At 43.7% G+C, this 25,701-nt stretch overlaps 1 protein-coding gene across 1 annotated transcript in view; it reads right to left on the bottom strand.

Moving 5' to 3' along the window:
- Positions 1–444: 444 nt before the first annotated feature.
- The window catches only part of TBX15 (T-box transcription factor 15), a 122,225-nt gene continuing 96,968 nt past the window's right edge, over positions 445–25,701 (bottom strand). Inside the window, exons 7-8 of the mRNA XM_068966336.1 lie at positions 13,317–13,414; positions 445–1,229 (exon numbers count right to left, since the gene is read on the bottom strand). Coding sequence (XP_068822437.1) covers positions 445–1,229; positions 13,317–13,414 — 883 coding nt within the window. The remainder of the gene's footprint in view (positions 1,230–13,316; positions 13,415–25,701) is intronic.

The raw sequence follows: 25,701 nt of genomic DNA, 5'->3' as shown, positions 1-25,701 counted from the left end.
GTATGGATGAGTCTGTGTATGAATATATTTATGTACGTGTGTATGTATGCAGGCACATATGTATGTGTGTATGTAAAGGTAGGTATGTATCTGTGTGTGGGTAACTTTTCATTGGCTGCTACATGCTAGCATCTCCCTTAACATTATTATAAAACGATTATTCAGTTTCTTCAAAGGCCACTCTGAGTAGACGATGCTAAGATTTGGGAAGGCAGGAGAATGGCCACTGAGTCAGAGATGATTCCACTGCAAGTATTCCTTCAGTGGCTTTAAGTGTCTCTTGTTGTCGTTGGGTATGTGCTTTCCTCCTCCAGAAAGTAATAATAATAATAATACACAGTTCCTGTTTTTCAAAGGCGTTGGGCTTCCACAGAGGAGGATCTGCCCCTGGAGACTCTGGATCTGCCTCGGCTGCTGTTGGCTCCGTGGTGCTGGGACTGGCCACTAAACCATGTGAACAGACATCTGGGAGGAGGAGCCTGGGACGGCCCCATACTGCCGGCCGTCACAGGTGTTAGTCGCCTGCTGATTATTGGGTGAAGGGCTAATCATGTGCATGCCGTGCTCCATCCCCGTAGGCAGGTACTGCCGCTCTCCAAAGGCCCCATTGGAAGGAGAAGAACAGAGTAAAGTGCTTTGAGAGGCGCTCAGTTTTTCTGGGCTTGCAGCTAGCCTAGGGGAAGTAGGGAAATTGTATCCATACAGATTATAAGGATTGTGGAGAGAGAAGGCATTGTAGGAGCTCTGCTGCATATGGCTGCCCCCGAACATGTGTGGTGAGGAGGAGCTGGAAGCTGCATTGCCTGCCTGCATGACATACTGAAACTGGGAAGTAGGGAAGGACCCCAGCTGGCCACCATAGGCTTCCATCTTGCTGTTGCTAGGCAACGAGGGAGGAGTTGGTATTCCTGAGATCAGGGATGGAGTCCTCTGAGGCATGAAGGTTTCAGAGGGCTGAGCAGCCGAAGTGGTGCCACTCTGGAGCCTGTTGTAGCCACTGTCACTCAGCCCTGGGTAGCTCTGCAAGGCAGCCATGTTGCTTCGGGCACACGGTGGATAATCAGAGAGGTTTAGATTACACAGCTGGCTCTCTCGGCAGCCCACGTTGAAAGTGTTGGGGGCCAGATGAAACGTTGGAGGAGAACAGGATGGAGATAAAAGATGAGAAGAAGCTGAAGGGGATGGTGTCCCAGTGCTGGAGGTGGTTGGGGAAGTGCCTGTGCTGCCCCCTGAAAAATAAAACATAACTTCTTTTGAGACATGAGAATCACCTGAAAGGCTTGTTAGAATACAGATCACTGATTCCACCCCCAGAATTCTCATTTTGTAGGTCTGAGACAGGCTTCCCTGGTAGCTCAGTGGTAAAGAATCTACCTGCCAATGCAGGAGACTCAGGGATGACCCAGGGTTCAATCTGTGGGTCAGAAAGATCACCTGGAATGGGAAATGGCAACCGCTTCAGTATTTTTGCCTGAAAATCCCACGGACAGAGGAGACTGGTGGGCTACAGTCCATGGGGTTGCAGAGTCAGACATGAATTAGTGACCAAACAAAAACAAGGTCTGGGACAGAGCCTGAGGATTTGCAGCAAGTTGTCAAGTGACCCTGAGGCTGCCAGTCCAGGGACCACTCTTTGGTTAGATGATGTCCAGGACCATTTTATCTCCTAAAATCCCTGAATTTTATTTGAGAGTGCTGATCTAATACCGCAGATTTTAGAACTGCATTGGTGGCTGACGCACCGATAGACAAAGGGCCAGTTCAACCCAATCCACTTCAAATGTGTTCTCAGGTAGTTTGAAAGTGAAAGTGTTAGTCGCTCAGTCATGTCCAACTCTTGGTGATCCCATGGACTGTAGCCCACGAGGCTCCCCTGTCCATTGGGATTTTCCAAGCAAGAATATTGGAATGGGTTGCCATTTCCTTCTCCAGGGGATCTTCCCACCCAACCCAGGGATCAAACCTGGGTCTCCTACATTACAGGCGAATTCTTTACCATCTGAGCCACCAGGGAAGCCCTCAAGTAGTTTCAGAAGGTCAAAAATGACCTTTCTGAGCCTCCCCTTTACCAGACTGTGAAGAGCAGTGCTGTACCCACTTCCTGTCCCATCTACTGGAAGCTGAAAGCAGTGATGAGTGCCAGGACTGCTGAACCTTTCATGTGAACTCCAGAAGGAGCAGCTACTTTGTCTTCCATTGGGACTCTCCCCTCATGGAATTTCTCTTTCAGAGCAAGGGTGGGACTTGCCCAGAATTGTTGAGAGCTGTGATTCCCCAAGGAGCACTGTACCCTTTAGGTCATCCACAGCTCAGGCAGGGACTCCTGGTAACTTGAGCTGCTATACAAAAGTAAAGGAACTTAAACATGGAAAGGAGCAGAAATAAGGTTTTTGTCAGTGAGGGAAAAATGTGAAGAAAACTATCAGGATTCTAGAGATAATGGGATCCAAAGAAGCCAGCCACAATGTACTGATGAAGAAGGTCCACATAAAAGTTGAGAGGCAGATACCTCAAAGAGAAACCCAAAGCTAATTTTTAGCACAGTGAGTAAAAAAGTCTTAGCCTACCTTCACAAGTATTACAGTAGTTTTGGCTGTAAAAGCATAAATTTAGCTCTTGCTAATAGTTTTTTCAAAGTTAATTTTTTACAAAGCCCAACCAATAACATCTGTTGTTTGGTCAAAAGAATTTCCCCAGGTAGAACTGGATTTAGATATCAACAGCTCCTGATTGTAGAATCATTTCAGGAAACTCTCCTTTTTGTTTCTTGTTTAAATCTTAAATTCTCTTTGATGTTGTTCAGTCACTAAGTCATATCTGACGTTTTGTGACCCCACTGACTGCAGCACGCCAGGCTTCCCTGTCCTTCAGTATCTTCTAGAGTTTGCTCAAACTCATACCCTTGGAGTCGGTGATGCCATTCAACTATCTCATCCTCTGCTTCCAATTTCTCTTCCTACCCTCAACCTTTCCTAGCATCAGGAAAATTCCCTTGAGAGGTAAAAAGATGTTCATTCCACAAATTGAGATAAGACCAACACTGTAAATACCTCTAAGAGAAGTAAGCCAGAGCTGACCACAGAAAGAAGGGCATCAAACCTGATTCTAGGTTCACTGGCCTCCATCCAGCTCCCATCCCATCTTAAATCTCCTCACCTGTGAAACAAGGGCTCAAACGGATAGGCTGCGATTTCTGTCCTTCTCAGAATTATATTTATGTCTGGTGGATTACATTTCTGTTAAAGTGTGAATTGCTAGTAACAAGTACTTTCCCAGGAGTCATTTAAACACAATGAAGAAGTTCTTGAAGGGGAAACAATAAGGATGAGCGAGAACACGCTTCTTAATTTTGTGCCACCGAGGGGCCCAGCCGACGGAGCCTAACGTGAAGCTCAGGGATTCATTTTCTGCAAGCATGTGGTTCCTCTCTGAGGCATCCTACATTTTTCTCTCCCTCTTCCACCCTAACTACCAGGCACATCAGTGAAATAAGTGCTATGGCACAAATGGAGAAACTCGACTCCAGCTGTAAAGAGATCTGTGTTTTATGGGATGTGTATCTGGTCTCCTCTCTTTGAAAGTCCATTCTGGCTCTTCCAGATCTGGTGTTTATGTGGTCCTGGAAGAGACCCCCTGTTTGGCACGCCGTACCATCCCATCATAGGTATACGCTCCACCAGGCCAAGCTCGAGCCCTGCAGCAGGAAGTGCAAGATGGAGCAGATGACTTTTTATAACTCTAAATGCTTTTCTCGGATGGCCCATGATGGAACGAATGGTACTGATTTAAGGCCTCAATTGGTTTCACTAGAAAAAAATAAGAAGGGAACTATTAACAAGTTACAGGGATCTCTGCCGAGCAGATGAGAGGCACATGTTAAAAAGTTTGTAGTCAGCTTGCTCTGGCTTTTAAATGACACTCACTGGAAATGAGGCTTGGTGGCCTGCTGAGCTTCAAGGGGTGAGAGCCCTCATACAAACTAGTGTTTGAAGGGAGAGAGCAAGCCTGTCTGAGAAAAGGTCACGTTGCTTCCATCCACTTTGAAGAAATGCTCTTATGTACTTAAAATAATCAATAAAGATAACAGCCATTTTTCCAAAGTCCACACAAAAGAGAGAAGAGTATGGCATTTGTTGTGCCGAGAAGCAAACCAAGATATTGAGAAGTCTTTACTCTCTTATGCTCTAACAGCTTGTCAGCTGTTAAACAAGATTGGGAGTGCCAGCCAAGTGCTAAATAAGCATAAGGAGGCAAGCTGCCCTGCCTATGCATTTCAACACTTAGCTTCCTAGAGGCCTCTCAACCCAGAAGAGCCAGGGCCGAGTGGGAGGCCAGGCCTCTCTGATACACAGCAGTCAGAGCTGTCTCTCAAAGGAAATCATGCCTCCCTTCCCTGTGTAGCCTTGTCTTTGTCCCCATCTGCTCTGTACAGCCAGGTCTGGAATGCTCTAAGAGTGCTGATTTAAACTTTATTTAATGGATGAACAGGGGCTATAGAGTCAAATACACCCAGTTCTAATCCCAGTGGTCTTTCTAATGATGGGACCTTGGCAAGTGGGCTTCTCCATATAGATGGAATTTTGAATATCAACGTTGTAAGCATGTACAGAGAAACGGATGAAATAATATATTATCCTCTTGAAAAGCAAGGAGATCAAACAGTCAATCCTAAAGGAAATCAACCTGAATTGGAAGGACTGATGCTGAAAATGAAACTCCAATACTTTGGCCACCTGATGTTGAAGAGCTGACTCATTGGAAAGGACCCTGATGCTGGGAAAGGTTGGGTCCTAGTGGGGATGGCTGTTGTGGGTTTGCCCCTGTTCATGGAGCATCCTGAGCATCCTGGCCACTTGACGCTGTAGGAAGCATTACGCCACAGCCAACTGCCCACATGTAACAGGCTATTGGAGTCTCTAAGGCTGTGAATGGTGAAGCACTGGACACCCACTGGGTCCATATCCCAAAGGCTAAATCAACTGTTTCCTCTCTGAACTATCTGCCCCTTCCCTCTCACTCCCCCCCTTGGGATGGAAATAAGATGCCCCATGTCTCCATCTCTCCTCAGATCAGATCCAGCAAAGTGAAATTGAATACAAACAATTTAGGTAAGTGGGTGTCCTTCTCACTGTCCTCAGAGATCTTAATCCTTCTGAAGTGTGAAGTCACTCAGTCATGTGCCAAACTTTGCGACCCCATGGACTGTATGTAGCCCAGCAGGCTCCTCTGTCCACAGAATTCTCCAAGTAGCCATTCCCTTCTCCAGGGGATCTTCCCAACCCAGGAATCACATCCAGGTATCCTGCATTACAAATGGATTCTTTACCATCTGAACCACTAGGGTCCCCACTTCTGAGAGATGATTAAAATGTAACACTATAAGTAGCTAAAAGCTCTCCAGCATTTCAGGACCAATCCTCCACCACCCCACTTCCTTGCAGGCTATTCTACCTACAACCCAAAGTGAGGAGACACTCAAAATTCACTTCAATGTTAACTTGCTCCAACATTCAAGGCCAACAGCCAAAATAACCAAAAAGAATACATGTTTAGCAGTGATTCCATACAAGGGCAATAACCTAGAATATACTTGTGCACCATGAAGACAAGTTAAATGTGACCATGAAAATCCTGAATACCAAGCCTGCTGACTTTTGCATCTTTAGATTGATCGCTTCCAGATTGTAACATGGAGACTTTCACAAACAGTGCCCTTGTGGGTTTATTTTGTTGTGCTTCCCCGCCCAAAATTGAAAAACAGTGAAACAAAACCCCATCTGGGCTAGTGAAGAATAAATTTCCATATAATTACTTGGTTCCATGAGCAGACTCTTCTCATATAACTGAATAGCATCTGTCCCTGAGGAGTGCTGATTCACCAGGTGCCCTTGAGTAGCCTTCTTCAAGGCTTTCAAACAGGTAAGAGGTAGAATGTCAGAATCCTATGGATGGATCCCAGAGAATAAATCCAGAGGCCATAAAGCTTAATGATCAGAGCCCTGTTTATCCCAACTAAGGAATAACCCTTAGTTGAAATGAGCACTTTTCTAAAAACAGAAATTTAAACATTATAGTGTTAATGGGAATTCAGTTCAGTTCAGTCACTCAGTCGTGTCTGACTCTTTGCGACCCCATGAACTGCAGCATGCCAGGCCTCCCTGTCCATCATCAACTCCTGGAGTTCCCTCAAAATAATGGGAATTATGAGGTTTCAATCCTAGAAAGAGTGCATCTCTCCATAAAGTTTAAAGATATACATTGTTTAAAACCTCTTCCTTTTAAGACAGTTTTAGATTCACCCAATTCTCATTTTTCACATTGGCTCTCTGTGTTCTGAGTCTCTCTGCTTCTTAAATGCCCCTATTTCATACCTACCACATTCCCCACCACATTCATACCTACCACAGAATGTTCAAACTACCACACAATTGCACTTATTTCACATGCTAGCAAAGTAATACTCAAAATTCTCCAAGGTCATAGAAAAAAACAAGAGAATGCCAGAAAAACATCTGCTTCATTGACTACGCCTAAGCCTTTGACTGTGTTGATCACAATAAACTGTGGAAAACTCTTAAAGAGGTGGGACTACCAGAACACCTTACCTACCTCCTGAGAAACCTGTATGCAGGACAAGAAGCAACAGTTAGAACCAGACATGGAACAACAGACTGGTTCCAAATTGAGAAAGGAGTACATCAAGGCCGTATACTGTCACCTTGTTTATTTAAATTATATGCAGAGGACATCATGCAAAATGCCAGGCTGGATGAAGCACAAGCTTGAATTAAGATTGTCAGGAGAAATATCAATAACCTCAGATATGCAAATGATACCACCCTTATGGCAGAAAGCTAAGAGGAACTAAAGAGCCTCTTGATGAGGGTGAAAGAGGAGAGTGAAAAGGCTGGCTTAAAATTCAGCATTCAAAAAAATTAAGATCATGGCATTCAGACCCATCATTTCATGGCAAATAGATGAAGAAACAATGGAAACAGTGACAGACTTTATTTCCGTCGGCTCCAAAATCACTGCAGGTGGCAACTGTAGCCATGAAATTAAAAGACGCATGATCCTTGGAAGAAAAGCTATGACAAACCTAGACAGAGACATCACTTTGCCAACAAAGGTCCATCTAGTCAAAGCTATGGTTTTTCCAGTAGTCGTGTATGGATGTGAGAGCTGGACCATAAAGAAGGCTGAGTGCCCAAGAACTGATGCTTTTGAACTGTGGTGTTGGAGAAGACTCTTGAGAGTCCCTTGGACCACAAGGAGATCCAACCAGTCCATCCTAAAGGAAATCAGTCCTGAATATTCATTGGAAGGACTGATGTTGAAACTGAAGCTCCAATACGTTGGCCACCTGATGCAAAGAGTCAACTTATTAGAAAAGACCCTGATGCTTGGAGAGATTGAAGGCAGGAGGAGAAGGGGACAACAAAAGATGAGATGGTTGGATGGCATCACCGACTCAATGGACACGAGTTCGAGCAAACTCTGGGAGATGGTGAAGGACAGAAAAGTCTTGCGTGCTGCATGCTGGGGTCGCAAACAGTCAGACATGACTGAGTGAACAACAATAACCATATTGCCTAGGTGGCACACTCCCATTTTTTCACTTTCCGTTGACTTGCTTATTTTCTCTGATACTTGTTTTACTGCCTTCTCTGCTGCAGTTTACATCTGCTGTTACTGTCGTTTGGAATCCTGCCTCGTTCCTGGCAACAGCATCCACTTTTCCCTCTGAGAAACACTCCCTCTCGCACTCACCCTTCACCCATACCTCCAAGGAAGGGATGTGACTCGGGCCTGGATGATCTAAGCAACCCTCTCCCTGCCACAGTAATTAATTCAGAGGCAACTCAATTGGAGTCAATGAAACTCAGTCAGATTGTGCTAGAAATCTTAAAGAGAGATACATGACCTTTCCCATCCAATTTAAACCTAAAAAGATGCAGGTGCAGGAATGCTGGCAGCTATGTCACCACCATGGGGAGCCTGAGGGTGAAGTCTGGTAAGAGATGATAATGCCTTGGAGTGGAGTAGTAACAAGGGAGATCAGAGATATGAGCAGATTCGAGAACTTGGTAACGGCTGGATATGGTGGGGACAGGGAGGCCTGTCATGCTGCAGTCCATGGGGCTGCAGAGTCAGACATGACTGAGAGGCTGAACTGAACTGAACTGGATATGGAGGGAGGGAACTGGCTCAGATGGCTAATGGGCAGCAGCGTCCTTCCCCCAGGAGAGGGCGCCAAGTCTGTGAGGCAAATCATGGACTCCGTTTTGGATGTATTGACCATAAGGGACTATAGGACAAAACAGAATATGTACCCAATAACCATTTGCCCTGGGGCTTCCCGGATGGCTCTGCGGAAATGAACCCACCTGCCAATGGAGGAGACTGGGGTTCCATCCTAGGGTCAGGAAGATCCCTTAGAGGAGGAAATGGCAACCCACTCTAGTATTCTTGCCTGTAAAACTCCATGGACAGAGGAACCCAGCAGGCTATAGTTCACAGTGTCGGGAAGAGTCAGACAGGACTGAGCAACTAAGCACCAGAAGCACGAGCAACTATTTGCTCTATGGACTGAACTGAGACACTCTCCAATCCTTCTCAAGAACTCCTCTCGGGCATTATTTCATACCTCAGGGATAAATGAGATCAGCATAAATTGGCTATCTTTGAAACACTGTAATGATCAAAGACCTCTGTCCATTGAACCTTCCTCCATTCCCAATCTCTTCACTAGCATAAATTTTCTCAGCATGTGACCTCTTTCACTGACCAACCTCTAATTAACACAAATCAACTGATAAAAATGAAATAAGGGCCTACTAGAGTTGACGCTCAAGTTGCTGACAACCCCAACAGAGACCTTAATGATCCTGACTTTTAACTGCCTGATAAACACTGAAAAACGCAAAGGTGCTGAAATCTGTCTGGTGATGTCTGCCACCAGTTGAGAGAAGGGAGCTTTTCTGTCAACGGCAGGTCTCCTTACATTCACAGATGGAGACGTATGACCAGCTTTGGAGCCACTGGTCCCAGATGGTTCCTTTTCACATAACAGTTGTCAGATCACTTGGAGACTCCACTCACAAAAACCCTCTCAGTATTGGTCATACAAGTAGCTCCACTGTATACATTATCAGAACAACCTCATAACAACATCAGGATATCATCAGAACAACAAGATTAAACTTGGCTATAACTGACCTGGGCTCTTCTTTCTTTTCACTTCTTTGTCTGTGTTGCCTCACTCCACTTCCATAAGCACAACTTACTTGGTTAGTTTACTTTGTCCCTGCCACAAGCGGTGTTTAGGCAGAAGCCATTCCTGAAATATAATTTCTATCTCCAGACTATCCAAAAGTATAAACTCCCTTGCTGATTCTAAATGAAGATGTCTGAAAATAAAATCATACAGTTGACTTCATAAAAATGAAATATGGATTTACTGTTTATAGAGCTAATGCTCAAGTTGTTGACAATAAACCATCAAATGGATTAATAAACTGATTGTGTCTGTGTATGTGTGTGAATGGTAAATAAGAAGGAAGAAAGTCTGGTGGAAAGGAGAGTACCCAGTGAAGCAGGAGATCCACTGAGTCCTCAACTCAGTCCTGCCAGCACTTAACTGCAGATATGTTCCTCGGCTGCTCTATGCCTCTGTTCATTTTGGTGTTAAAGTCAGAGAAAAATGAGCATGCATTCTTCTCTGTAAGAGAAAACAACTATATAGAGTATCCATTCAATATACTTTTTAAAATAGAAAGATTTGGATTTTTGTAAAACTGTGGTTAATTCACCTAAGCACATTCCTTGAAATGTTATCAACCGATGGGTCTTAATGAAAGAGAAATTTAACTGACAACAAGGGCAAGATGGAGAGAGCACCCTTCACTTCATCCAAGCAGAATGGCTGATCCAGCCTGCAGCAGCAGCAACAGCACAAAACTGTCCCAGGGCTAAGTGTTTGACATCCAGATATTCATGTGCTTGAAGCAATGAGGTAATGTGGACACCTGGGTGGGTTGATCACTGTTTGGATCTTTAATCTGGTGCCAACATTCCCAATGGTCTCTTCACCAAAAGGGAGTTAGTACAAAATCAGTCCACCATTGAAGCTTCCACTAGAAACTCACCACTCTTTACTTCTAAGACACGAAACAGTTTAACACAGACGGCTATGTCTCTTTTGTTCATTTTATGACTGATACTGTCCAGAGTTACTGGAAACCTCAGTTTTTAAAGGAAGCAAGAATGAGTATTGTTACTATTACATCCTTTGTTAATGTCAAGAAACCCAAGCCACGTATTTTTTAATAATGAGAATCTGGATCAAGTCCAATATATAGTTCAAAAATATATTCCAATTAAACTATTGAATAGAGTCTTGGCTTTTCCTCTAGCACCATCTCACCACCATATGTATCCAATAATTCTATGCTCATTTCCCCCCATCAGTATAAAAAGAGACTCAATGAACAAGCGTGACAGCTTGCTCTGCAAGTTCAGTTTCTCTTAAACCATTGTTTCCCATGTGTCAATAAGTCTTCAGATGGATAAATTTTCAACAGAAGCATCATGAACCCTGCTGTGCTGAACATCTTAGCAATGTAGGTTCCCTTTCAGCTTCCCCATGCCTACTGCACCTGCCCAGTGGTTCCACATGCTGCCGATATGCAGGTAGCCACCCCCAACCATGTGGGCACCCATGCCCACATCCGGTGACTGCGCTCCAAGATTTAACCAGATGCTGACCCTGCCTGCCTGAGCCATAGTGCCACCAAGCGCTATCTCATTCACCATTCATTAAGCACTTCCTGGGTGCCAGGCCCTGGGGTACATCTTGGGGACACATCAATGAACACAATGTCACCACCCACGCCTGCTCTCAGGAACTGGCACCCCTACCACCCTTCTCATACCAGCCTTCATGATACAAAACTCCTGCTCAGTTAGGGCTTGGAAAGTCAACAAGTAAAGCAAAGGCAGATAAGCAAGGAGACACCTCAGAAATAAATAGGATCAAGTAAGTGTCTCTGCATGGCAGCTTCATTTATAAAGCTTGTTTATGTAAATGGCCTCACAAACACACACACAAAAAATCATCACTCTTTAGGAAAATTATCCCTCTTTGAGATGAATAAATGGATTCAGAAGTAACTTGCCCAAGGTTATATAGACAGTTTAGTGACCATCAAGATGAAGGTTCAAATTTCCCAACTTCCATAAACCTCTGCCACTGAAGGGCCATGAAGGCATCAAAGCATCAGCAACAGCCTGAATATATATTGATAGCATTAGAAGGAGCAAGATGCTTCCAACAAATGGCTTCCATTTCTCCTCCATTTATTCAAAACGGAAATAAAAGGACTATCTTGGCAGTCCAGTGGTTAAGACTCTGAACTTCCAGTGTTGGGGGTGTGGGTTTGATCCCACATGCCATATAGCATGGCCAAAAATAAAACAGGCCTACTTGCTCTCTCAAAGTAAAAAAGCAACATAAAATAAAACCACAAAATTTTTCAAAGAGATGGATATTCTGGGCCACTTGCTTCCCCAGATCCCTGTGAAGATGAATGGTCTAATCATGTTATGAATAAATCATCAGAACAGCAACATTTCCTGTCTCTGGTGTGCTTTCTTTTCTGGTACTGATATGAGGGACATAGGGGGTGAAGACAATGACAACAATGATGATGATGATGACAATGACAAAAAGCACATACTAAGGGCTTCCTGTGGTTTTAAGTGCATTATCTCATTTGATCCTTGAAAGTGAAAGGAAGAAAGGGAAGTCGCTCAGTCATGTCCGACTTTTTGCGTCCCCGTGGACTGTAGCCCGCCAGGCTCCTCTGTCCATGGGATTCTCCAGGCAAGAATACTGGAGTGGGTTGCCATTTCCTTCTCCAGGGGATCTTCCCAACCCAGGGATTGAACCTGGGTCTCCTGCATTGCAGGCAGATGCTTTATCCTCTGAACCACTAGGGAAACTAGTCTCCCATTATGCAGATAAGAAAACTAAATGTCAGAAAGGATGAGGGACTTGATCAGTGTCACCAAGCTAGCAAAGAACAGTAATAAGAGCCTAACTCAAGCTGTCAGACTCCAGAACCTATGCTTTTAATCACTATCTCATGTTAAAGCCTGAGGGAGTTCAGTAATTCACATCATAAAACTTAATTCAGTGTGCAGACTGCTAGATAATATGTTATCAAGTCCTGGAAGGGACTCCTATATCACTGAGCCATAATTAAAAAACTAGGACTCTATTAATAGCAACTATTTGATAGACTGAGTACAAACTAATTTTGATCACTGTCACTTCGAAACAAGAGGAGGCTGGAGAGGAAGACTCATTAGGCGTCTGACATTTGGGAAAGTTTCACTTGGGTACCCCGGTGAATGGGTGCTGCCCCCAGGAGAGCCAGTGGTTGGACTGAAAAGAGGAGGTGAAATCAGCCCATGAGCCTGTTCACGTGGCCACAGGCTTCCCACCCTGAGAAGAGAAGGGAGATTAGAAATCGGATGAAAAGCACAAAGCAGTGGAAGAAAAAAGTCTACTCTGCCCACCCACTTGAGATGGGTGTGGCTCCACACCAATGAAACAGGAGAAAGCACAAGTTAGAAGATTCAGAGGGGCTTGCAGCAGCCCCCTCCTCACTGTCAGACTTGAGAGATTCATTCCCACTGTCTGGGGCTAAGTGGTTTCTTACCTACAAACTAGAATAAGAAAACAGATAAGGCTGCCATGAGTAATAAATGAAATTATTATTATCTCCAAATCTCCACCCTTGCTGGCTCCCTGGTGGTTCAGTTGGTAAAGAATCTGCCTGCAATGCAGGATACCCAGGTTTGATCCCCTGGAGAAGGAAATGGCAACCCATTCCAGTATTCTTGCCTGGAAAACCCCATGGACAGAGAAGCCTGGTGGGCTACAGTCCATGGTGTCACAAAGAATCAGACATGCCTGAGTGACTAACACTTTCACTTTCCAAATCCTAAGGGCTACATGAATGCTTAGTGATAGAAACAATCATCTCAACACCATTGTGATCATGAACATAACCTTGCTTCAGGAAAAGGGAGAGGGATCTGGAGGTGCCAGGTAAAACACTGCCTCTGAAACTAGCTTATTTGCACAAGTGGTGATGCTCTGGTTATTTACGGAGCTATCTAGTACTCTTCGTTCCAGGAGAGTCCATGTAACTCGTGGCTTGGCTTGGGGCCAGCTGTGCTATATTCAGTTCAGCTCCTACTCCCTCCCCGGCACAGCCTCTAAGCAGAGGCCTTGCCCAGGGCTTTACCTTGCTGCTTTTGCATGGTGGTGAAATCTTCAAAGGTGAGTGTGCGCACAGGGGGTCTCCAGAATGCATAAGTCTCCATGATGGCTTCCAGTCCCGTTCTACAGAGAGAAAAGCCAGCAAGTTGTTAAATAATCTCCAGAAATTCACTGACTTAAAAAAAAAATCCTGAGGTGGTTTGGTGACAATCAGCATATGTATAAGAACTGAGAGATATCATCACTGGGGTAAACTGGTCTGGAAGAGCACAGTTACAGATGTTGCTAGACTACAGGTGAAAGAAGAAATTAACCCAATTCAGATCATCTGCAAACAAGTCATAGCTATGATAGAATTTCACTCTGACCTTTCTTCAGAGAAGGTTTAGCCTGCATGAAAAATACACGTTAAATGTTAAAGGTCAAGGCCCCTGGATGTCATGAACAGATCTGAGCAGACAGTCGCAGTGACCATTTCCCTACAAGACAATGTCATCATCATCACCACAGTGCACCGATACAGTCTGCCCCAGAGTCAACTTTGCCACCAGGTATGTGGAGTCAATGAAACCATCATATTGCTGTGCCTTTAAAGGCTTCTTAAATCAGCCGAGACAGGCAGGTAATAGAAATAGAAGGAGAGATAAGTGATCAAATACACTTGAATTTCTGCTGCAACAGGAAATGCCTACTTGAAGACACAAGTGTTTTGGTCCCTAAAATTATACCTCAAACAAAAGGACCAATACATTTCTGCAAATATTTATCTGCATTCTGTAATATAATAACCAAAATGGTCTCTGCGAGTCATATACTTGGGACTTCAGGAACAGCCAATATTTTTATAATATATTACTTCTGCTTCACTGATACTGGAAATTCCATAAATTGAACTGTGTGCCCACTGCCTAGTTTATCCTTCAATAAATTCTATTATATATGTGTGTGTATCTTTAGGGCTTCCCTGGTGGATTAGTGGTAAAGAATCCACCTGCCAGTGCAGGAGACAGAGGTTCAATCTGTGGGTCAGGAAGATCCCTTGGAGAAGGAAATGGCAACCCACTCCAGTATTCTTGCCTGGGAAATCCTAGAGACAGAAGGAGTTTGACGGGCTACAGTTGATGGGGGTCAAAAAAAGTCAGACACGACCTAGCAACTAAACAACAACAATTTATGAAATTGATAGACATTGTTTTAACATAATTATCCAGGCTATCTGGATTATCTTAAATATATTATTACTGCTGATATTCCATATCCTTAAAAGAGAATATTGGTTGGTGCTTTGTTTACAGCTTTGAAACACAGCTTCTGATTACTCCCTCTTTAAAACTAATTGTTTCACTTCCAGCTACATGGAGGCAGGGGAAATTCCGGCAGAAGATAGGAGAAGAAAATTAAAGAAGAGTAGGGAGCATAAATCCTTTCATTGCAACACTGGAAAGGAACACAGTGTCCCTTCCTGGAAAAGATATGCTTTCCTCTTGAGATGAAATTTACGCTGCCTGTCCTCCCTAGGTAATACATATCCAGCATTCTCTTCAGTCCGGCACAGCAAGAATAATGTGAGAAGCTTTATTTTAAGTGGGAACAAATATCCTTCCCTAATAAATGATTACAAGATCCCCTGAGGTTCTTCTCTGATGAGCTGCTGATACACTGATTGACTCTTTGTGTTGGAAAATTTCCTCTCTGCACTGGCCATACTTGCACAGTTAACTTTCTAAAGTCTTCCCTGGAATCTTGGAGGCTTTAAATACACCAATGTTGGCAAATCAAACTCTGTATTTTTAGAAGAGGTTGAGAGGAGAGGGTGTTGCATGGTGTTTATTAGCTGTTAATCTGTTAAAAGTAGGAATAGAAGACATCTCCACATAGTCACCGTACATTAATGCTGAATACAGTACATGAAACTATTTGTGGAGAGAAACAGTCCAGGCAATTAGGGAGTTCAGAATAATAAGGGGGTAGGCAGATAAAGCCATGCTGAGCCTTGATGAACATAAAAAATAGACAGGCCAGGCTTAGCTCTTACTGCCTTGTTTTGGAATGTTGGGGGCTCACCAGAACATCTTTGGATTCTCTTTAATGGCATGAGAGGCTCACTGAAAATGTCCAAAGTCTCTATTGTTCCACCTCCTATTCCATTCTTCCCAGCAACATGTACCAATGATAGGGACAAAATATTAGTTCAAGGGCAAAGAACAGTTTCTTCTCACTTCATAATAAAGTGATAGAACACTGTGAAGAAGTCAAAATACACTGATATACTGCCAATGTTATATTTATTAAAAGAATAAAAAAATGAACATTAATCTTATTTACATAACAGGCAAAAAGGGCAAAGGTATTAATAATTTTATTTAAGTAGTTAACTTTAAAAAGGATAGCAGACATTCATCCATTATCCAAATCTAAAATCTCCTCCCTATGTTACCATCTTAGATGGAGATGTTAGATGGAGAGTTATCTAGCCTCGGTTTGAGTATTTCCCAAGGAAAATATATAGTTTTGGGACAGATCTATTAGGAAGTTCTTTCTGACCTAGAGCTGAAATCTCTGATGTAACCTTTTCTTGTTAAAAAAAATAAACACTTTTAGTTTAAAAAAAAATAAACATTTTATTTTGGAATACTTTTAGATTTATAGAAGTATCAAAGGTAATGCAGAAAATTCCAGTGTAACTGATGTAACTTTTACCCTCTGGTTCCATTGTTGTTGTCTAGTCACTAAGTCCGTCCGACTCTTCTGCGACCCCAGGAACTGCAACCCACCAGTCTCTTCTGTCCATGGGATTCTCTGGGCAAGAATACCAGAGTGGATGGCCATTCCCTTCTCCAAGGGATCTTCCTGACCCAGGGATGGAACTGGCATATCCTGCATTAGCAGGCAGATTCTTTACCACTGAGCCACCTGGGAAGCCCCTGGTCCTATTGTGCTGTATGCTAAGTCATTTCAGTCGTGTCCAATTCTTGGTGACCCTGTGGACCACAGCCTGCTAGGCTCCTCTGTCCCTGGGACACTTCAGGCAAGAATACTGCCAATGGGTAAATAGTAAGAGTGCCAGACACTTTCCATATGCTCATCAGGAAAAGCTTCCTTAGCTCTTAACATAATGTACGACATGCCACATATGGACATGCCCATGGTCCGTCCAGTCCAGGTGTCTGTCACAAGGAGGGTTTTTTTGGTGGCGAATTTGGGGTTGGGCATGACTACCAAAAACCAACAGCTAAGTCTATACATTCCTGACCACACTTTACTAAAGTGCTGTGGATCTCTTATAGATTCATCCTAGACCTTACTGAATCTATTTATATATTCAGATTGGGTCTCTTCCTTAAAAACATCAATCCTATTTACTATGAGCTTCCCTGGTGGCTCAGATGGTAAAGAATCCACCTGAAATGTGGGAGACCTAGGTTTAATCCCTGGGTCAGGAAGATTCCCTGGTAGAAGGCATGGCAACCCACTCCAATATTCTTGCCTGGAGAATCTCCATGGACAGAGGAGCCTGGTGGGCTATGGTCCATGGGGTCACAAAGAGGTGGATATGACTAAAACAAGCATAGTTACTGTTTACTATATGCCACATCATATTTGTCTTCAGACTTCACTAAGCTTTATTGTATAGATCAAATTGTTCAAAAGCACTATTTTTTTTTTAATTTATCAGGATTTGGTAAAGTGCCACAGCAAGGTAAGTATTAGCTAAATTACTTTCCACCATATTTTTTTAAATTTATTTTTGGCTGCCCTGAGTCTTCATTGCAGCACATTTGGTTTCTCTAGTTGTGGAAAGCAGGGGCTACGCTTCCACTGTGGTGTGTGAGGCTGCTCACTGTAGCGGCTTCTCTTGTCATGGAGCATGGGCTCTAGGGCTTGCGCGCCTCAGTAGTTGCAGCATGTGGACTTAGTTGCCCCTCGGCATGTGGGATCTGCCGCAATCAGGGATCAAACCCATGACCTCTGCAATGGCAGGCAGATTCTCAACCACTGGATCACCAGGGAAGTCCCACAACCATGTGTCCCATACTTAGCACAATGCCTTTTACATGGCAAGATTTCAATTTATATGTATTAAATTAATAAATAAAGGAATCATTTTTATTACTTATTTATTTAATATTTATTACTATTTTTATTACTGAGTCACTATTTCCCAAACTTTAACCAGCATTCATTTTTCCAAGACTGAAACAGGAAAACAACTTGATATCCAGTCATGACTCTGAAGACAGAAAGAATTCTCTAGTACTAGAGACGGGAATTGCATCTACGTGTGGCTGTTTGTGTCTTCCTTGACTCAGGTCCCAGAGAGGTTTCAGTTTTTCTTTGGTTTCTTCTGTTCTGGTCATGGAACTTCTAACCTTCAATAGAGTCTGAGTCCCCTAGCACAGGCCAGTCATTTCTATCCTCATCTTCTCTTCTAAGAATCCTTGCCAACTACCCATTAACATCTTCAGCCGCTTGGATGTCTATTCAAAGTTTATACTAGGCAATGACATGTTGTTTACTTATTCATCATCATTATATCCCAGTTTAAAAAAGCTTCATCTCAAGGGTTTTAAAAGTGAATTCATTCTCTAATGGATAAAAAAGTAGTCTTAGGTAACCTACATGTCATTAACATGTTCCACATGGTGGGCCTCAAAGGGTCTGCTAAACACCAGAGACCTGATGTCATCTCTGAAGCTTCCAATCAAAGATGATCAAATTGGCCAGTGTCCCCGTCTTGCTTACTTTCCCCTCTTTGCTCCAGTGACAACAGAGACCATATCTAAACCCCCTTTGTTCAGTCATTTGGCTGTAATCACCTCTCTGATTTCCAGGCCTCTCCTCTTTAGACATTTCCGTCTGCTCACTGGCCAAGCCAACAGCACACACTGAAGAGGAGGGAGAAAGGGAAAGCAAAGAAGCAAGTCAATGAGCTCTTCTGTAAATTGATGATGCCTTGAGATCAACTGATTTGGAAAAACAGCCAAAGTGAAAAGAAATAGTCTTCCAATCTTCTCATTCCAAAAAAAAAAAAAAAGATCATTCCTTTGAGGTTTATCAAATATTTGATGATTATAATAATTACAACTACATTCATAACCTGTTAGATAACACACCTATGCATAGTTTCTGTTTTTTATTTATCTTCAGATAGAAAATTATTTCTTATGTTTCTTTCATTTATTTTCTTTGTAATTCTGACATCTTCCTCTTTGCTGGTGATTCCATTAACAAGGGGAACTTATGCTAGGGATTATTAAGATCACTGATTAGCTCTCAGTAGAAGAGAGTCAAAGACTAAGGGAAGTCTACTGAGATGAGGTCTTGAAGTCAAAAAGAGGTTATTAAATCAGGAAAACAATTATGTGCTAGTTTCGAGAGATATAAAGGCAAAAAACACCCCCAGGGTCTTTACCCTTAAGGAGAATTCTGCTCAACAAAAAGATAATGACCTGTAAATTACTGATTTCTGAACTGTGTGACACACGCTATACTGGAGATATGCAGGAGACGCCATGAGGCACTGAGCAAGATGTCTTGAATACACCTGGAAAACTCAAGGGCAGGGGGGTGTTCCATAAAAGGCCAGTTATTGAAGCTTAATATTATAGGGTACTCAGTAGTTTTGCACACAGATAAGAGGAAGAAAGAGCTTCCACAGTAGAGTTAATAGTATATGCACAGACTTGGAGGCATGGAAAGAAGATGTACTCTAGGAACTGAACTAGTTCAGGGTGACTGGGGCTCCAAGAGCAAGGTGAGGGAGGTGGAGGGTGTGGGGCCGGGCACCATGAGTATTTATTCCATGTTAGGCTCTTGGGTTGTGTCCCACGGCCGATGCTATGCTTCAGAACTCCTTTCTTTTCTCCTCCAGTTCCAACATTTGAAAAGACACAAAACCAGAATGTTCTGTTTTCTCAAGTCTAATTACCACATGTCAACTTTCTAATCCTTTTTCTTAGACTGTCCTTGGTCCACTGTGGTCAGGTCAAACCTTCCACACGTCCTTCTCCTTTACTAGATCTGGAATCTTCTCCTATATTAAGATTCTTCAGGGTATTTGTTCTCCAGGGATAGTCCTAAAGACCTCCCAGTGGAGGTCTGAAAATTGGCAAAAAAGCCATCATTCAAAACTAGGAATAAAACTACCATATGATCCAGCAATTCCACTACTGGGCATATACCCTGAGGAAACCATAATTGAAAAAGACATATATGTACCTGAATGTTTATTGCAGCACTGTTTACAACAGCCAGGACATGGAAGCAACCTAGATGTCCACTGACAGATGAATGGATAAAGAAGTTGTGGTACATACATACAATGGAATATTACTCAGCCATAAAAAAGAATGCATTTGAGTCAGTTCCAATGAGGTGGATGAACCTAGAGCCTATTGCACAGAGTGAAGTAACAGAAAGACAAATATCATATATTAACGCATATATATGGAATCTAGAAAGACGGTACTGACAATCCTATTTGCAGGGCAGCAAAGGAGACACAGATATAAAGAACAGACTTTCGGACATGGGGCGGGGGGTGGTGCGGGGTAGGGGGCAAGAAGGTGGGGTGATCTGAGAGAGTAGCATTGAAACATATACATTACCTTATGGAAAACAGATAAAAAGTGGGAGTCTGATGTATGAGGCAGGGAACCCAAAGCCAGAGCTCTGTGACAACCTAGAGGGGCAGGATGGGGAGGAGGTGGGAGGGAGGTTCAAGAGGGAGGGGACATATGTATACCTATGGCTGATTCATGTTGATATATGGCAGAAACCAACACAATATTGTTAAGGAATTATCCTCTAATTAAAAAAAATTTTTTAACCCCAGCTTAGGTGTGCAATAAATACATCTACCTGATGAACTGGTACTTTACAATGGTTTGAAAGAACAAGTGTCCAATGGACACAAGATTAGAGTTGAGTTAAAACTGTTCCTTACCCAGGGATTTCCAACATGGGAGTGCTGTAACCACTTGGAGTCTGAATAAGTAGAGTAATGCTAAATTACACAAGGCCCAGATTAGCTTACTGGTTAAGAGCACAAGGTCAGGAGCCAGGCTGTTGACCAGGGTTCCAGCTCCAACCCTGCCACTTAACTGGTGCAACCTTGCCAAGTTATATAACCTCACACTCCTAAAGCTTCCTACCTGCAAAATGGAGATACTATTACTCCCTTTTAATTGTTACCTAATAAATGCATACTGATTAGGACAAAATATTTCAACACAAGAGAGAAAATACAATAAAAGCATGAAGACCTCTGATCTAACTCAAGTAATAGAAATCCCACCATCTGCTCAGGTTGTGATATGGAACAAGAGAAAACATTCTTACTTAACTGGAATACAAAGCTTTGTCAGCCCTCTGGTTCTGGATTGAATGTGGAAGGACTCGTATGTTACCTAATTTCGTTTCTCATTCTCTCCTCTAAGAACCAAAAATATGTGTCCCCCAAGCCTCTGTAGGCCTCATTATCTTGCAGATATTTCAGACTCCAATATGTTAGCCATTAAACAGACGTCACTCTGTTAGATGACACCATCGCTGGGCAAGAGCCATAGATAATAAAACAACTGCCAACTTTCTCTGGCAAATCCACATGGCCAAGAGGACAATAGGGGAAAAGATTCATGACACAGGAGTAGAACAAATAACAAGGCAGAGAAAAATGTTAAACACTGGCTGAAAGACCATAAGCCTGGGGACGTGAAAAACAGCTATGGCCTGGATGAACAGGAGGAGTCTGGAAGGATGCTGTTGCCAGAGTCCACTATGAAGCCAGCTACCTTCAGCTGCAGATGAAGCAACGCCTACCGGGGAGTCCAGCACTGATCGCTTCCATAGATCTGTTGAATGGCACCCAGGCCAGGGATAACAAAAGAGTGTACAAAATCTCCAGGGGTTAGTGAGACTGCCAGGAATGAGCAGGATGAGACTGGCTGGAAAAATACAGCCAATGGCTCAAGGGAGAACAAACAAAAACTATAGAAATTTAAAGTGAGGGAAACACTTGGAAAGTCGTGCTGATTGAGGGAAGGCAAGCGGTCAGCTCCTTAGCTCTAAGCTTACCTTCAGGAGTGACAAGGAATCAGAGGAGGACAGGGGAAAGTGTGTCTGCTGACCGGCAAGTGATGCCTGTCAGAGGAGTGTGACACAGTTCTCTGGAGGCTGTCACTGGCAGATTTGCCAGCTCTAAAAGCAACTACCTCACTGTACTCAGTCTTACCATCAGTAAAATGGGAAACTCTATACTGGTACCAATCAGCTCCGAGGTAAAAGGAGAAAACTTGGACCACAGATACTAAATGAAATGATTACTACTACTATTTATATACTTACAATTTGAATGCCCAGAAATAAATATACAAGGTTGAACTGCAGGAAATAGCTAATATCTCACCATTTTGACCTACAACTAAGGAAATTTCATATGTTCAGCTGAACAGATAGATAAGTGTGTACACAGTATTCGAGATACTTGGTTATACTAGAGAACTCAACTAACAGATTTTAACTGAGACCCACATGCACCTTAACTCCCAAAGAAAAGTTTCTTTCAGAGGATGTGGCCTTGGGGCTAACCTTTTCCCATTTTTCCTCCTGTTAATTTTCAGCACTCTAATACCTCGTCTTACAGTCCTCTTTCTTGCCAGGAAATGGCTTTCCATTCAGGGAACATGGCCTTGGGACAGCAGCTGCTTAACTGGGGGTCCACAAAAAAACTTTACTCCCAAATACCTTCCCCACCACCAGTAGAGATTCCTTCCTTTGGTTTAAGTCTCAGCCTCGTTAAGCATCCTCTTCCAGTAAACAGACACATCCATTCTTGTAAGGCAGTCAATGGTTCCATTTTTAGATCACCGTCCCCCAACACATGTAAGGGACACTAGGCACCAGGAAACACTACCACCCGTCACATTCCCAGAAAGCAGCAATGCTTGCAGGAAACAGTCAGAGAATTAGCTCAGACTCAGTACAGGCCCTATTGTGTTTTTAGTGAGGGGCAACTTATTAAACTCAACATTAAAAAATACTAAGATCATGGCATCTGGTCCCATCACTTCATGGAAAAATAGAAGGGGGAAAAGGGAAAGCAGTGACAGATTTTCTCTTCTTTAGGCTCCAAAATCAGTATCGACTGTAGTCATGAAATTAGAAGATGCTTGCTTCTTGAAAGGAAAGCCATGACAAACCTAGACAGCAAATTAAAAACCAGAGACATTGCTTTGCTAACTAAGGTTCATACTGTCAAACCTATGGTCTTGTCAGTAGTCATGTATGGATGTGAGAGTTGGACAATAAAGAAAGCTGAGCACTGAAGAATTGATGCTTTCTGACTGTGGTGCTGGAAAGACTCTTCAGAGTCCCTTGGACAGCAAGGAGATCCAACCAGTCAATACTAAAGGAATTCAACCCTGAATACTCATTGGAAGGACTGATGCTGAAGCCACACTTTAGCCACCTGACACAAAGAGCTGACTCTCTGGAAAAGACCCTGATGCTGAGAAAGACTGAAGGCAAAAGGAGGAGAAGGTGGCAGAGGATGAGATGGTTAGATAGCATGACAGATTTAATAGACATGAACTTGGGCAAACTCTGACAAATGGTTTGGAGGGACAGGGAGGCCTGGCATGCTGCAGTCCACGGGGTCACAGAGTATTAGATAAAACTTACTGACTGAACAGCAACAGTGCAGGCCCTATTGTGTTTTTAGTGAGAGGCAACCTATTAAAACTACTTTCCCTTGAAAACCAAGCTCCTCATAATACAGAGGCTGCCACTGGCCCTCTCTGACAGTCCCTGCCTTGTGGAATTTGAGTGTCCTGGTTTAAACCTCCAAGGGCAAACTCCATCGAGACAAAGACACCCTCCCAAAAAGCTGCTACAACTCGCTGGGCTACAGAAGGGCAACTCCCAGGGGGACCTGTCGTGGAAGCACAACAGTGACTCCTGGCGCGCCATGCCAGCAAGGGGCATCTGGAGGAAACCACGTCACCTGGGACAATCCCCCCATAGTTCTCTTAGACTGTATGGAAGCTGGGAGTATAGGCAAAGGCCAAGGTCAGAGACAGGATGAAGGCTGCTAACAGAGGAGAACCCAGGGTCACACAGTTCACTCCACTTCTAAAACAAGCTCACAGAACCTTCATTCCATCGACAGGTCATAATTTTATTCCTCTCCTCTTTGTGTATGTGTTTGCTTTGGAGGAAGTCTCTGGGAACTATAAAGATGTTCCCAAACTAACTGAGGCTTTCTGTAAAATCTTATAAAATCCTAACAGGAACGAGGTTTTCACTTTAGATGTTGGCTGAGACCTGCAGAGTCCTCTTTCCTGCTGCTCCTCTGTCTCTCCCCTTTCAAGTGCAAGGTCTCTGCCGTGGCAACGCTCCCTCCAGCTGCGCACATGGGCTCTCCAGGCACGTGGACACATACGACCTCCCGGGCTGCTTCTCGACTATGAGACTCAGTGCAGAGACTCCTGTTTCTCTTCAGCCTCCTGACCTTCGTCTTCTCTTCGGACAGAGATGCCCATTTGGGAGGTCATCACAAAAGATGTAATTTGACCTCTCAGTTTGCTCCTGAGTGACCTTCTCAACCAAACCTTACTCTGCTTGGGCTCATCTTCTGGGAGCCCGTCTTCCCTGAGGCTCACACCTCTGGAACTTGCTGGATGTTCTCCTTCTTCAGGCAGCCAGGCAGCCAGGCAGCCCAGACACACCCTCACTGTACAGGGCCAGTTCAAATGGCCTGAACATTGCTAATCTACAATTAAGCTAAACCAGTGTCTTACAGCAGCAGTCCATCTCAGATTTGAATTAAAATTGCCCTTAGTCTTTCCTACAAAGACTATTTATAGATTCATTCTTTATTCTGTTCTTAGCACCCAAAACCAGCTCCCCACTTTTGCTCTACCTAACTCATCTCTGGTTGGCTTAAGGCTTTCTTATTCCAGAGATCCCAATTTTTAACTTCTCTGCCACTCATCAACTCTGTCTAATGTTTTGTAACTAAAGGAACAATTGTTATTTTACTCTATATACCTGGCACGACAGGGGAAAAAATATAAGAATAAGAACCTGAAAAAGGTAGAGCCCCATCTGCAAGGAGCTTCATTCTAGCAGGGAACAGACAAAGCCCAGGAGCACAGATCACAAGACAAAACTTAACTCATGCTAAGGGCATCTGTTTTCCCCCAGCAACAAGAAGGTGTTACTGCCTCCTCCTTATGAGGAATCTCCCAAAAGGGATGCTGGATAATGCACCCTGGAGCTGGGCCTGCTAAAGGTAAATACATATTGATGCTTCCACCCAAAGCTGTATTTGGGCTACAGAATTTCTGAGAAATCTAGAAGGAATAACAACAGAAATAAACAATCTCCCTCCCATTGCAGAGACAATGCCTGGAAGCAAAATCTGTCAGTGTTTTCACTGCAAAATGACTAGATATCTACTACTCTTCTCCATAATATGAACACACATGTACACACACACACGCACACACACACACACAATTTGGTAGACACTTCTATTCAGGGACATAATCACATGGGAATGAAAAGTAGGAGCTCCATAAGTAAAGGCCAAAGGGCAGTGACCTTCTCACACTGTAGCGTGTGAATGATGCTTTCTAAAGAAGCAGGAGGAACCATGATGGGCTCTGATGATGTCATAGGGCTGACACAGTGAACTCAGTGGGATTCCCACTGGGGTTCCGGAATGCCCAACGGTTATCACCCCTTGTCCTCATTTGAACTCAGAATAAATTTCTGAGGAAGACCTAGGAGAGTGATGCCATGGAGACCAAAACACCAGTTTTACTATTGATAAAAAGTATTTGAAGATGATTGCACAGGTACGAAGGCTGAAAGAGTGTGCGGGAACCCCCTGAAAGGAGTTGACTTCCTGCAGGCCTCCTCTGCTGGGCTTACCATGCAACGGCAAGAGCCCAGATTGCATACTCTCTGCAGGCAAGCAGTCCTGAAGAGTTCCAGACTCAGCAGTCACATCCATCACCCTGGTTCCCACTGAGGGGAAGGAGAAAGTGATGGGGCTACAAGCCACGAACACTTGTCATAGACCTCTCCTTTCATTCCAATAAGAATGGGAGGACTTCCCTGGTGGTGGCAATGGATGATAATCTGCCTGCCAGTGCAGAAGTCCTGGGTTCGACCTCTGGCCCAGAAAGATTCCACATGCCACGGAGGAACTAAGCCCATGTGCCACAACTGCTAGAGCCCGCGTGCTCTAGGGCCGGTGAGCCACAACTCCTGAAGCTCTCAGGACTACAGCGTGTGCTCCACAGCAAGAAAAACCACTTCAGTGAGAAGCCCATGCACCACAAGGAAGAGTAGCCCCACTCTCCGCAACTAGCGAGAGCCCTTGCAAAGCAGTGAAGACCCAG

The sequence above is a fragment of the Capricornis sumatraensis genome, chromosome 2 (assembly GCF_032405125.1).
Source record: "Capricornis sumatraensis isolate serow.1 chromosome 2, serow.2, whole genome shotgun sequence".
In the NCBI taxonomy this organism is placed as follows: domain Eukaryota; kingdom Metazoa; phylum Chordata; class Mammalia; order Artiodactyla; family Bovidae; genus Capricornis; species Capricornis sumatraensis.
Note: the sequence above shows the minus strand (reverse complement) of the source record. Positions and strands in the feature narration are given on the sequence as shown.